This window comes from Somniosus microcephalus, chromosome 5, assembly GCF_052327205.1.
Source record: "Somniosus microcephalus isolate GS21.2 chromosome 5, FLI_Smic_1.0, whole genome shotgun sequence".
Taxonomy (NCBI): domain Eukaryota; kingdom Metazoa; phylum Chordata; class Chondrichthyes; order Squaliformes; family Somniosidae; genus Somniosus; species Somniosus microcephalus.
The window spans coordinates 43,401,556-43,415,357 of NC_140991.1; the positions used below are offsets into that span (position 1 = coordinate 43,401,556).

The 13,802-nt window shown below is 41.9% G+C and overlaps 1 protein-coding gene across 10 annotated transcripts in view; it reads right to left on the minus strand.

Moving 5' to 3' along the window:
* The window catches only part of LOC147117016 (disco-interacting protein 2 homolog C), a 597,563-nt gene that overhangs the window by 176,148 nt on the left and 407,613 nt on the right, over nt 1-13,802 (minus strand). For all 10 annotated transcript variants that reach the window (XM_085987581.1, XM_085987586.1, XM_085987582.1 and 7 more), the window contains 2 exons: nt 10,802-10,927; nt 1,356-1,568 (listed from right to left, as the gene is read on the minus strand). In XM_085987581.1, coding sequence (XP_085843707.1) covers nt 1,356-1,568; nt 10,802-10,927 — 339 coding nt within the window. The remainder of the gene's footprint in view (nt 1-1,355; nt 1,569-10,801; nt 10,928-13,802) is intronic.

Genomic DNA, 13,802 nt, shown 5'->3' on the forward strand with positions numbered 1-13,802 from the left:
CTTTCTGTCCTCATCAGAAACTCCTTAGCTTCCACTCTTTTTTTCCTTCTTCCCCGTGTCGATACGGCTGAGATTGGGAGCTTGGCACATGGGTAATCACTCACATGAGCCCCAGGTCCAAGCCCTTCAAAGCGCAGTGAGCTTGAACACCATTCTGTGAGGCGCAACACTGCCTGACACTACTTTTGCAACTGATTTTAGCACTGTTCTCTTTCCCCCCCAAATGTTCTATTATTCTTGTAACATTGCATCTAATGCCAAAACCAAAACTTATATGCAAAATATTCAGCATTGCCTCCGGTTACAAACTTAAATTTGTTACAGTATTATTTCCCAGTTACAAAGGAGACTTAATTAGTTCCTGAACATTTTTAACTTCCAGAAAACTATCGAGTTTGGGAACATTGACAAACTTACTCAAAACAAAAGCAATAATTTTAAAAAGTGGCTGTCTCTCATTTCAGCCAAAACAAGCTGTCTACTCAGATTTGGGAAATTAACTTCACCCAGTATTTGGTCTTTGAAGGGAAAAGATTTACATGGCTATGGGGATAGGGCAGGGGAGTGGGACGAATTGGACAGCTCTTTCAAAGATCCGGCCGAATGTGCTGCATCATTCTATGATTCTATGGTTTGGCAGAATGTAAATACAAGAACACGTACTGAAAGTGCCAGAAATTAAACTTCAGTTGCTGCAAAGGTTTAGAACTGAAGCAGTAAATGGTATAAATTATACACATTTGTACGACACCAAGCCAAGAAAATCTATTTTCTTCATTACTTGCTCTCTGTCACTGACAGCCCTTACAACACAAACACCTCACTAAAAAATCTGTAAGCCAACTGAATTTATATAGTTTTGCTCAAGTTAAAAATACAAATTTTTACGCTCAGAATAACCATTCGGCACTATATTACTTAACATGAGCTCAAATTTAAAACAAGCAGCAAAGCTTTTACATGTATTCCCAGAGAGCAACTCATAGAATTGTTCTTTAGCTCTGTATTCCCCTGTGCATTTTGTAAAGAATATTGAAATTCAGACATTTATTATATACTTGCGTGCAGCAGAATTTGTGCATTTTTGAAAGCTACAGTGGAAATTCAGTTTTGACTGTAGCCTTACTACTTTGGAAAACTGAATTGATAACGTAGGAAAATAAACTTCGGAGAGTCTTGCTTATCGAAAAGACCATAAAAAGTGCTTAAAAGCAGTGGATTCAAAAATCATAATCCAACTGCTGCTTACCTGGGCTGTTTCGAAAAAGCCAAAATCCAAAGGATTCATTTTTAAACATTGTTCTAAATGGCTACAATGACAAATAAACATGGCTGACCACAGATATTGTACCAACCAATGTGCGTTTGTGTCATGACGTCAGCCAGCGCGTTAGCAGCACCACTTCCGCCGCTCTGTGTGGAAGAGGAAGAGTTGGTGGAAGATGTGGTGGAGCCGTGGATCGCGCGACTTATCCAGTGTTCCATGTTCAGACTGCCTTGGCTGGAGGAAGGGGTTCCTTGGGAGTCACCTTGCCCTGATCCCTCATCTTCTGACCCAGAAGAGGTATCTATAGGGAGAAGAAAAACATCAATTGATTACGTTAAGTAGTTCCTCTTTAACGTGTTCATATTGTATTAACAGTTCGACAGTTTAGTCTTCTTGCTCCTCTGGTTACCCCTTGAGGGCACTGCAGTAAAATGCAAATAAGGAACAGTCACCATAAGCCTACTGAGTACTGAAAAACCTCGTCAGCGTACAAAATGCACGTCTTTTCCTACAAACACCCCATTAGAATATATCTGACAAATATTCAATAGAATTAGAGAAATTAACAGAGCATTTAAATTTTAGTATTCTTAAACAGATTTTTTCCTGGCTCCAATAGAACAAAGTAAAGTTAAATATCTTGATGTTCCTTAGTTACCAGGCTCTCAAGAACCCAGGAAGGAAGATCTGTACTTGTCTTTTTGCTAAAAACTAAAAAAAAGATACCTTAGGGCACTCTAAGCATGAATTAAGCAGCTATTTTGCAGTCCTTTCTTGTCGGAATACAAACTGGAATTGATGTAGTGGCTGAGAAGTTCTGAGTTTAGTCTCATCAGTCATAATGTCACACAAACAGTCGTTCCCACACTCTGCTTGTGCTGAAACTGGCTCACCTGGTCATACCTAGGTGAGGGACTCAGTTTTATTCCAGGCAATTTGCTAATGTAGTCATTACATAGTTAGAACAATATTGGAGATTAAGGTTGGCACATGCTGTGCAATCATAATACTATAATCGCTCGTTCGCTGCATGCAAGACTGCACCGCCAAAAGCAATTTTAAAATGCACTGCTGGATTTTTGCATTTAATGCAGAAATGCAACTGCAGGCCTCAAAGTGCTAATGCAGGGCCGAATATGCTTGGCCAGTTAAATACTTAAATCTGTTCACTTAAACTGATTGTTCTTTCAGGGGATTGGTGTTTCAACTGAAAAGCAGATATACTGTACTACACTCACTGGATTAAAAAAGAAAATCAAACGCAGCAAAATGAGCACTGCCTTTTTGCAGGTGGTTCAGGGACAATGTGCTCACAGACTCTCCTCCCCACCCACAGGCTTCCATATTTGCATTCATTCTCGTTTTTGCATTGTGTCGCTGCAATTTCTTTTTTTTTTGTACTCTGACCAATTTCGTGGCCTATTGTGCACGCACAATAAAACTAGTGATGCAGAGTGAAGAGCCATGCAATGCTATTTATATCCCGTAAGCGGGCTGGCTGAATAACTCGCGAGTAAAATTATAATTATGGTCAGTACCAGGAGTGGGCTGCAAATTGTCATCTATGTTTTCTGCATATACCATTTTAGGTGAGTTATCAACATTACAGTGACAAAACTTGGAAAATTTTAATTTTAAATTGAAACTAGATGCATGGATTGGAGAGCAGTTTTCATGGTGTCACTGTGAAGCTTCCAATTTCAATTAAGGCGCCAGCTTCATACAAATGCAGGTTTAGAATAGATACTGTATAATCGATACACTACTGCAAAGAAAATATGCCTCTGGTAATCTGGTGTCATTGTAATTTTTATTAATGGCATCGCAAAGGTGAATCAAATTATCCTCATCACAGGCTAACAGTTTGTAGGTGAAACCATGATTAAATTTTCCTTAGCGGTGTAATGAAAATGCTCAGTTACCTACTGTTATGAAGACCTTCCCCATTCTTCAAATGTGGTCCAATCTCCAATAAAGACAGGATTAATCTGCTGTCTTCGTGGGAGAGGGTGGAGAGAATCATCTGGGGACATAGTCCATTTACAAATACGTGGAGTAGCGACCCCCTCTAATCTCAGTGGTTACCAACCACAGTTTCTTCAGAGGCAGCAATGAGACCACGAATGCACCATATCAGCAATAAAACACATATTTTTGTACAAATGGCTCCAGCACCACCAGATCAACTAGAGGACTGAAGAGTAGGCCAAATAGAAGAGATGGCGATTGGACAGCATTCAACGAATGATGGCAAACAATACTTATATTATTCAATATCCATACGCAAACAGAACTATACCAAAGTATGTCAAAACTGGAGCTGTCAAATAAGCTGGGAACCAATCATTTATTTCTAAAGCGCTCAAAGCACTATCAACTGTTTATGGTGCTTTAAAGAAAGAAAGGAAAGATCTTGCATTTATATAGCACATTTCACATCCTCAGGATGTCCCAAGGCGCTTCACAGCCAACAAATTATTTTTGACGTCTAGTTACTGTTGTAATGCAGGCAAAAGCAACAGCCCAAATCACACACAGCCAGGTCCCACACACAGTAATCAGACAAATTACTAAATAATCTATTTTTCGTGATGTTGGTTGAAGGATAACTGTTGGCCAGGACACAATGAGAACTTCCTGTTCTTCTTCAAATAGTGCCCTGGGATATACTGGTCACAAAGGCAGTTAGGGCCTCAGTGAAAACACAGTCATCCACCTGCTAGTCCTTCCGAAGACCATACTTACACCCTCCATTCGCTCAAATCTCTGGCTAATGTTGCAGTAGAAAATTACTTTTTAGCAGCATTGGAACTCATAGTCCATATTTGCTTCACAGAACCAATTTTTTAAATATGAAAACGGGAACCCTGCACAAATTGTTAAGCTCTTTTACTTTTGTAGAAACATTAAATAAACCATTGTTCTGTTCTGTGTCGCACCTTGGCTGTGTATCAGACGTTGGCCACACTGCTCTCGATCGGCAGCTATGCTTGCTGTGGCATATTCTAATTATACTTACAGCAAATTGTAAATTTGCCACTGGAGTATCGACAATCGCAGAGGTCTAACTTCGTCGCCAATTGCAGTGAATTTCAGACCATCGTCTGTACGTGAAAATTAGCAAATGAAGACAACTATGCTGCCAATCATATCTGGTGCTGCTCACACTAAGTTGGTTGTTACGCTTTTATTAATGATTGAAAGGAGCATTACACCATGCTAAGATTAAGCTGTGTTTAAACTGGCCCTTTGAGACTATGAATTCTAATTGCTGTAACTTTCCAGCTCCAGGCCAAGCTGCAAACTTTAATTTCAACAGCTAATAATGTGTAATTGGCCTCAGCATGAAATAATTGCCTTTATTCCTTTTTTTAAACTTTTACAGTGTGATGGATGCTCTCAGAACTTTTATGTTTAATTAAGCAATCTTCCATGACTTTGCCGAATGGTAAGTCACAAGATATGCTATTTTATAAGAATAGGAATATTACAGTGTAAAGCATTCCATACTATTCTGGCCGCTGTGATGGAGCTACGTGTAACTGGTCGGTCCCTTTAGGAACATGGGAATTGCTAGATGAAAAAAGACCATGGTTCATGTAGTTCACCTTCTACCATCCTGGTAGTCGCACGATACAACGATAATGGAGCTGTTGACTAATCACAGCAATCAATCTCTATCAACTCAAAAGCAAAATCTCTATCAGTTAGTCTACAACAGAACAACAACAACAACTAGTATTTATATAGCGCCTTTAACATAGTAAAATGTCCCAAGTTGCTTCACAGGAGTATTTTAAGACAAAAAAATTGACACCGAGCCACATAAGGATAAATTAGGGCGGATGACCAAAAGCTTGGTCAAAAAGGTAGGTTTTAAGGAGCATCTTAAAGGAGGAAAGAGAGGTGGAGAGGTTTAGGCAGGGGATTCAAGAGCTTAGGGCCTAGGCAACAAAAGGCACGGCCACCAATGGTTGAGTGATTATAATCAGGGATGCTTAAGAGGGCAGAATTGGAGGAGCGCAGATATCTCGGGGGGGGGGGGGGGGGGGTTGTGGGGCTGAAGGAGATTACAGAGATAGGGAGGGGCGAGGCCATGGAGGGATTTGAAAACAAGGATGAGAATTTTGAAATCAAGGCGTTGCTTAACCGGGAGCCAATGTAGGTCAGCGAGCACAGGGGTGATGGGTGAATGGGACTTGGTGTGAGTTAGGACACGGGCAGGAGAGTTTTGGATCACTTCAAGTTTATGTAGGGTAGAATGTGGGAGGCCAGCCAGGAGTGCGTTGGAATAGTCAAGTCAAGAGGTAACAAAGTCATGGATGAGGCTTTCAACAGCGGATGAGCTGAGGCAAGGGCGGAGACGGGCGATGTTACGGAGGTGGTAATAGGCGGTCTTAGTGATGGCGCGGATGTGTGGTCGGAAGCTCATTTCAGGGTCAAATATGACACCAAGGTTGCGAACCATACATCATGCGAGGAAAACCCCAGGGCTGGAGAGTTTTGGGAACCAGAGGTCCAAAGTCACCTGTTCCTCCCAAGCATGCTACACTCATCATAGGTCATGTCTCAAATTACTTATATATTGTATCCTAAAATGTTATTTTCTGAAAGAAATCTATCTAATTTGCATTTGAATTAATACTAACTGCTTCCACTGTCTCCTTAGGGAGTCTGTTCCAAAGAGTGACCACTCGCTCACTGAAAATATTGTTTTGGCAGATTAGTTTTGAATTTACCCCCCTTCGAGCGCAGACCGTGTCCTCTGGTTCAACTGTCCTGGACAAGTTGAAAGTGCATAATGGTCTAGTCCCTTTCGAATCCTAAAAACAGCAATCGTGTCAACTCTCAACCTTTGCTTTTCCAGTGAAAACGTGCCCAATTGACGTTGAATTTCAGCTGCCACCTGTCTGCCCAATTCCCATGCATAGCCACAGAAGTGCCAGGCAATGACTATCTCCAACAAGCGAGAGTCTAACCATCGCCCTTTGACATTCAACGGCATTACCATCGCCGAATCCCCCACCATCAACATCCTGGGGGGTCACCATTGACCAGAAACTTAACTGGACCAGCCAAATAAATACTGTGGCAACAAGAGCAGGTCAGAGGCTGGGTATTCTGCAGCAAGTGTCTCACCTCCTGACTCCCCAAAGCCTTTCCACCATCTACAAGGCACAAGTAAGGGGTGTGATGGAATACTCTCCACTTGCCTGGATGAGTGCAGCTCCAACAACACTGAAGAAGCTCGACACCATCCAGGTGAAAGCAGTCTGCTTGACTGGCACCCCATCCACCACCTTAAACATTTACTCCCTCGACCACCGGCGCACCGTGGCTGCAGTGTGTACCATCTACAAGATGCACTGCAGCAACTCGCCAAGGCTTCTTCGGCAGCACCTCCCAAACCCGCAACCTCTTCCACCTAGAAGGACAAGGGCAGCAGGCGCATGGGAACACCACCACCTCCAAGTTCCCCTCCAAGTCACACACCATCCTGACTTAGAAGTATATCGCCGATCCTTCATCGTTGCTGGGTCAAAATCCTGGAACACTCTATCTAACAGCACTGTGGGAGTACCTTCACCACACGGACTGCAGCAGTTCAAGAAGACGGATCACCACTACCTTCTGAAGGGCAATTAGTGATGGGCAATAAATGCTGGCCTTGCCAGCAACGCCCACATCCCATAAAAATGAATAAAAAAAGTCAAATCCTCCTCCACCTCATCCTGTTCAGCTTTGGAGTCTAGTACCTTCATTAGCTTTGTATTATCCGCATGTTTAGCCACTGTGCTTGAGATTCTTAGTTCCAGATTATTTATAACGATAGTAAACAAAAGACATCGCCAAAACAGATCCCTGTGAGACCCCACTGGTAACGTTCTCCCAGATTGATGACAATACCTGTACCACTACCTTCTGGGTTCTGGAACCAATTACGTATTCATTGTAAAATATTTCCACTGATTCCAACTATCTTTATTTTCACTACCAGCTTTGCCAGTGAAAGTGTATCAAAGGCCTTACTGAATTCCAAATACACTATAGCCACTGCCTTACCTCTAACAAGCTCCTTTGTCACATCCTCAAAGAAAACCAGTGAGATAATCAGCAAGACCGCCCCTTCATGAACCCATATTGCCAATCTTTTATGATTTAATTTCTAGACAAATGCTCCATGATCTTTAGCGAGGGTTTCCATAACTTTACCTACAATGAACGTCAAACTCACTGGTCTGTTGTTTCCTGGGTCACTTTTGCTACCTCTCTTAAAACGTCTGCCTTTCTCCAAACCCAGGCACCTCTCCAGTAATCAGTGATTTCTCAAAGATCTTTAAGGTGACAATGTCTGACTGCTCTACAGGTGCATCCGGAAGTCAAATAGAGACTAACTGTTCTAAGGCAGATCCTGAGATGAGTAAGAGGTTAATCATTAATCTGTAGATTGTCAGCATGCAATTCCCCCACTAAAACTCTAAGATCTGAAGAAACAATCAGAGTATTAATGGCAAATGGTTTCTATTTTTACTTAATTTTTTTTTAATGAAGTGTAACACATGATGCTTGAGGTGTGACAGACACATCTCAAAACATATATATACACAAAACACACACACACACAAGAAAGAACTAACATTAGATAGCACCTTTCATGTCTTTAGAATCTCCTGTGGTGTTGTTCACGCTAAATTGGATGAAACTTTTTTTTTTAAGGACCAAATGTTATACAGGTACACTATCCCTTATCCGAAAGCCTTGGGACCAGTTGAGTTTCAGTTTTCGGATTTCAGAAGGTATTATTATAAGACTGGGAAATTTGTATTTAATATAAATTTTAAAAGTTCAGGCTACCTCTTGCGACTGTTCCGTGTCTCATTCCCCTTCCTGCTTCTCTGGAAAGCCGGATATCGGCTGACTCCTACTAAGCTGGCCCGCAAATCAGGTCGGGTGGGGGGGGGGGGGGGGGGGGGAAAAGAGAGAAAAGAATACCGGACGGGCCGCGGCAGCTATCGGACTGGCCGCTGTATTGTTGGGTTCACTCTCCCGGTACCTCCTTCACACTGCCCGGCTCGGCCTGCAATCTCCTACCCAGGAGGGAACTCTGTGACCCTCTGCCCTGCTCAGTGTAAGTCGTGCGCCACTCTGGTCATGTCGTGCGCATGACTTACACTGAGCGAAAAAACATTCGGTTTTTAGAGGTTTTCGGAAGTTCGGATAAAGGATAGTCTACCTGTACCATGTAATACAGAATACATTATTCTGCTGCTAAAGTGAAACCAAGTCAGAATAGGGCAGGTGTAAGTAGAACCAAATGAGCGTGGAAGAGGAGAAGTGATCCATCACATCAAAAGGGATGGGATGTCAAGGAATGCAAAGAGGGATAATGTACCAGTTATAGTCACCAAGAATGCATTCATTAACTTGAATTAATGCAGTCTCAATGATGTGAGCTGGAGCAAAACCCGGACTGATGGGAGAGCTGGGTGGCAAAGACATTCAAGGATCTTGGAGAGGAAAGGAAGGTTAGAATTGGGGCAGAAAGGAGGTAATGATGGTAAATTTGAAGGGCTAGGGTACAGTACCCACGAAAAGAGAAGCATTAACAATGTCAGGAAACAATTGACTAAAGAAAGGTAGTTGTATGGTCAAGAGTCTCGATCTTTGTGAGGAAAAGAGAGAGCTCTTCACAGTTGATGCTGGAGATGATCACCTCTCCCTGCTCGAACAAGCCATGGTATTGTCCATTAGCTGTGCTTCTTAAAGTTCGCTGTCACTGTTAAGAGTGTAATTTGGATTTACCGGAAGCAGTAGATTTGCTTTTAGATGATCAAATAAACGATTCACATAATCAAATCTTAGGTGCATATCACTCCATATATTTGGAAGCAAATTACTTACAAATTCAATAAAATAACTGAAAAGGCTCATTTTTTGACTTGCTAATGAATTTGAGTTTGATTTTTACTAAACTCTTTAAAATTATTTTAGCTGCTTTTTTTAAACTATAAATGTATGGAGAACTTACAATTCTTGAACAAACTCCTAAGCTGGCCTGAAATATTTTTATTTACTAGTCTCATTTACAGGGAGTAGGTGGTACAAATATTGGTCTCGAGTTTAAACCGAGGCCCGACTAATGGGATGAAAGCCTCCTCTCTTCAGTGGTAAGGATCCCAAGAAAAACTAGGTTCAGCAGATCTCAATATAACTCTTCATGTACATCAATCCACATCAAAAGTGCCTAATAATGCAGCACTAAACTGTCAGCCTTACATGGGTACACCACAAAGATAGCTGTAGAAAAATGGGAAATGTCAGACTGCTGTAATAAGAAGTGCATTCTGCCATAAAATAATAGGATGCAAGTTCACATTCTCCATCACGCACATGATTAGTTCCTAAACAATACCAGGCTACCCACAGGACATAAAGGCAGGACCAGTGCTCCTCCAAATGGGGAGAATGAAAACAATTCAGAGAGCAAAACAACCCAGCTCTTCACAGAAGAGCATTATAGAGGTCGAGTCAGATATGGTGTGCGGTGAAGAGGCATGGGGAAGGGGAGAAAATATATAAATAATGGGGGGGGGGGGGGGGGGAAGTATCGGGCTTTAAACAAAAGAAAATGAATAAGCAATCATTCACTGAGTAAGGTGCTACATCTCAATCACTGTTTGTTTGCACGCGGTGAGGTTGGTGAGAAACTTTTTTTTTCAGAAAATTTCCGCTATAAATGATTTAAACTCTAACATTTGCATATTGAACTATCATTGGCCTGCAGGCATCTGTAAGGAATACCTATTATATTCACATGTGATCACATGCCGAGTTGTCATTGGCCTGCAGGCATCTGTAAGGACTGCTATTGTTTAGAAGACCCAGGGGGTCCTGACTCCATTTTGTCCGCACGGTGCTGTACTGCTGTGAGTCAGATCAGACCTGATAATTCATTAAAATAGTTTAAACTGTAATACTCCGTTGTCCTGCAATTTATTAGTTTTGTACAAAGTGTGCAAAACAAGACAAACTCCTCTGCTTTTCTTCGGCAGGGAATAACATGAAAGCATTTCTAGAGAAGCTGCCACAATATCAGTAAGAAATAGATGCAGATATCCATTTTTCATTTCTCATTCAATGCAAATAAATGTTTCAAATATTGCAATTAAAGAGATTTCCCATATAATCTTACAGGCATCATTTATTGTGCAGAGGTGACATATGACAATATAGTGTAAGAAATTCTCCTGCGTGCTCTCTGGTGATTTCGATGTTTTCATGACTTAAGTAATTATCCTCATTCGAAATACATGGGATGTTAAGAAAGTCAGTTTGCCAGGAACCAAATACATCCTGAAAAATTGTGGGTGGCTATCAGCACCACAGAATTAAAAACCTGCTTAGTTCTGTGGTAATTTTAAAACTTGATTTTTTTGTGTGAAATACACATTGGTAAATTTGCTACAGGAAGGCACAGCATAAACAGTTCAATATGTGGTCCTAATTCAATGGAATGGAATTGTTTCAGTTTACCTGGAGGTGTATAGGCATCCATTGAGGTTTGCACCACCAGAGAACGACGTTTAGATGGCATCGGAACTGCCATCTTTCTCTCTTTATGTTTGGCAAGAGCAGCTTGTACTGCCTCTGTATGTACGTCTGAAAAAGGGAAACAGCACAAGTATTAAACATTGTGGAAAATTAAATCCACAGAAATATCCACTTTTGAACCCACATCACAAAGAAATCCCGTGAGAAATATACTTGTTAAAGGCATACAGGTTGCTTATAAATTATTAATGGCTCCTTATGCAACAGATCCTGATCATCATTTAAGCAAATAGAGTCGTACACATGGTGTTTAAACAATGGTTGAATTACAGGGAATAATTTAACGTTACTTTTTTCCAAGAAGATTCAGAAGCTCAAAGTACTGCTGACACAAGTAGAAAGCTGAAGTGCACTAAACCTTCCCTTTCTTTCTCTCATTAAGTCTAATTATTTCTCCATTTTACTGGACCGATCACATTTGTTAATGACACAGCAAGCACTAATAGAGTGTTGCAAGTGTTGTAGGATTGTAGTGCTATTTTTAAACTATTTCTGAGCACAGATATAAAGACCTGGTTACGGTCTTCACCTCCAACAGGTTATCTTGATTGAAAGGGGAATTGTAATCTTCAGCCTCGCCCTCGTTAATAGCGCTCACCAAGTCTACCCAACCTCCTCCAGCAACTATCTAAAGCTATAAAATTCGGCATAGGCTCGATGATAAGATGCATTAAATTGAATGATAAAAGGCATTAGAACAGCCTCTCAACTCGGTTCCCTCCACTGAACCTTAGAGAGGGTGCAGAAAAGATTTACGACAATGATTCCAGGGATGAGGGACTTCACTTACATGGATAGACTGGAGAAGCTGGGGTTAATCTTCTCTGCTCTAAAGAGAACAAGAGATTTGATAGAGGTATTCAAAATCATGAGGGGTCCAGACAGAGTTGATAGAGAGGAACTGTTCCCATTGGCAGAAGGGTCGAGAACCAGAGCACACAGATTTAAGGTGATTGGCAAAAGAACCAAAGGCAACGTAAGAAAAAAAAATTTATGCAGCGAGTGGTTATGATCTGGAATGCACTGCCTGAAAGGGTGGTGGGGGCAGACTCAATCATGGCTTTCAAAAGGGAGTTGGATAAGTACCTGAAAGAAAAAAATCTGCAGGGCTACGGGGAAAGGGCAGGAGAGTGGGACTGGCTGAGGTGCACTTGCAAGGAGCTGGCACAGGCTTGAATGGCCTTCTTCCATGCTGTAACCATTCTATGATTCTATGAACTGTCAACAGTTTATACTCCCTGAAGGGAGTTAAACAGAATAGGTAAAACATCCAAGTGCAGCAACTCTAGTCATTTTGTTCCAATTGGCAAAGACAACTTAGCAGCAACTCAAGGATATCAACATAATACTGCAAACTACATTTTCCAACTCTGACCAGTTGCCTTCTTTCCCACGGTTCCAAGAGGATTCTAGCTAATCAGCTTGGGTCAGTAGCAAAATTCCCTCTAAATTGTCTTTGTTGTACATTGTTTATTTCAATGTGCGGTCCCTTTAAATTTCTGCGTATCCACAGTATTTCAAATGGAAAAGCTTGTGAGCGGACTGCACGGTACCTTGCAGATAGCCGTTCGTTAGTAGAATCATAGTTATAGAGTCATAACGGCACAGAAGGAGGCCATTCAGCCCATCGAGTCCGTGCCGGCTCTCTGTAGAGCAATCCAGTCAGTCCCATTCCCCCCGCTCTATCCCCGTAGCCCTGCGAGTTTATTTCCCTCAAGTGCCTATCCAGTCTCCTCTTGAAAACATTGAGTGTCTCCGCTTCCACCACGTCCGTCGGCAGTGAGTTCCCGGTTCTCATCACTCGCTGCACAAAAAGGTTTTTCCTCACATCCCCCTGTATCTCTTACCCAAAACCTTAAATCTGTGTCCCCTAGTCCTTGTACCGTCAACTAGTGGGAACAGCCTTTCCCCGTTTAGCCTATCCAAACCCATCATAATCTTCTACACCTCTATCAAATCACCCCTCAACCTCCTTTGCTCTAATGAAAATAAATCCAGCTTCTCCAACCTAAGATCCCCCATCCCTGGAACCATTCTAGTAAATCTCCTTTGCACCCTCAAGGGCCTTCACATCCTTCCTAAAGTGTGGTGACCAGGACTGGACGCAATACTCCAATTGTGGCCTAACCAGTGCTTTATAAAGGTTCAGCATAACTTCTCTACTTTTGTACTGAATACCTCTATTTATGAATCCCAAGATCCCCTATGCTTTGTTAACCACTCTCTCAATATGTCCTGCCACCTTCAAGGACCCATGCACATTAACTCCCCAGGTCCCTCTGTCCCTGCACACTCTTTAAAACTGTGCCATTAAGTGTATATTGCCTCTCCCTGTTCCTTCTGCCAAAATGCATCACCTCACACTTCTCTGTATTAAATTCCATCTGCCACTTGTCTGCCCATTCTGCTAGCCTTTCTATGTCCTGTTGCAGTTGATTGATATCATTACTGTTTGCCACACCCCCAAGTTTGGTGTCATCAGAAAATTTAGAAATTCTACTCTGTATTCCAATATCCAGGTCGTTTTTATATACAGGAAACTTTGTGCTATCCGGCACCGACGGGACCGAGCTGTTGCCGTTCCCTCAAAACTGCCAGACACTCCATCGCTAATGTTGAAAGATACGGAAGCTTCTGAGCTCCATATGTGTCAACAAACCCTATTGCTTAGCAACAGCTTCTAAACAGTCCAAGCGTCTCTGTAGCTTAGCAACAGCTTCAGCAGACCTTACAGAACTTGACTGTTGAGGAAAAAAGCAACGATAAAAAAAAAACCTAACGAAAACGGCACCTGATTTTTGCTGGCGGCTCGAGCATTCCGGACAGTTATCCTCCGGATAACACAAAGTTTCCTGTATATCAAAAAAAAGCAGTGGCCTCAGCACTGACCCCTGGGGAACACCACTGTCTACCATCCTCCAGT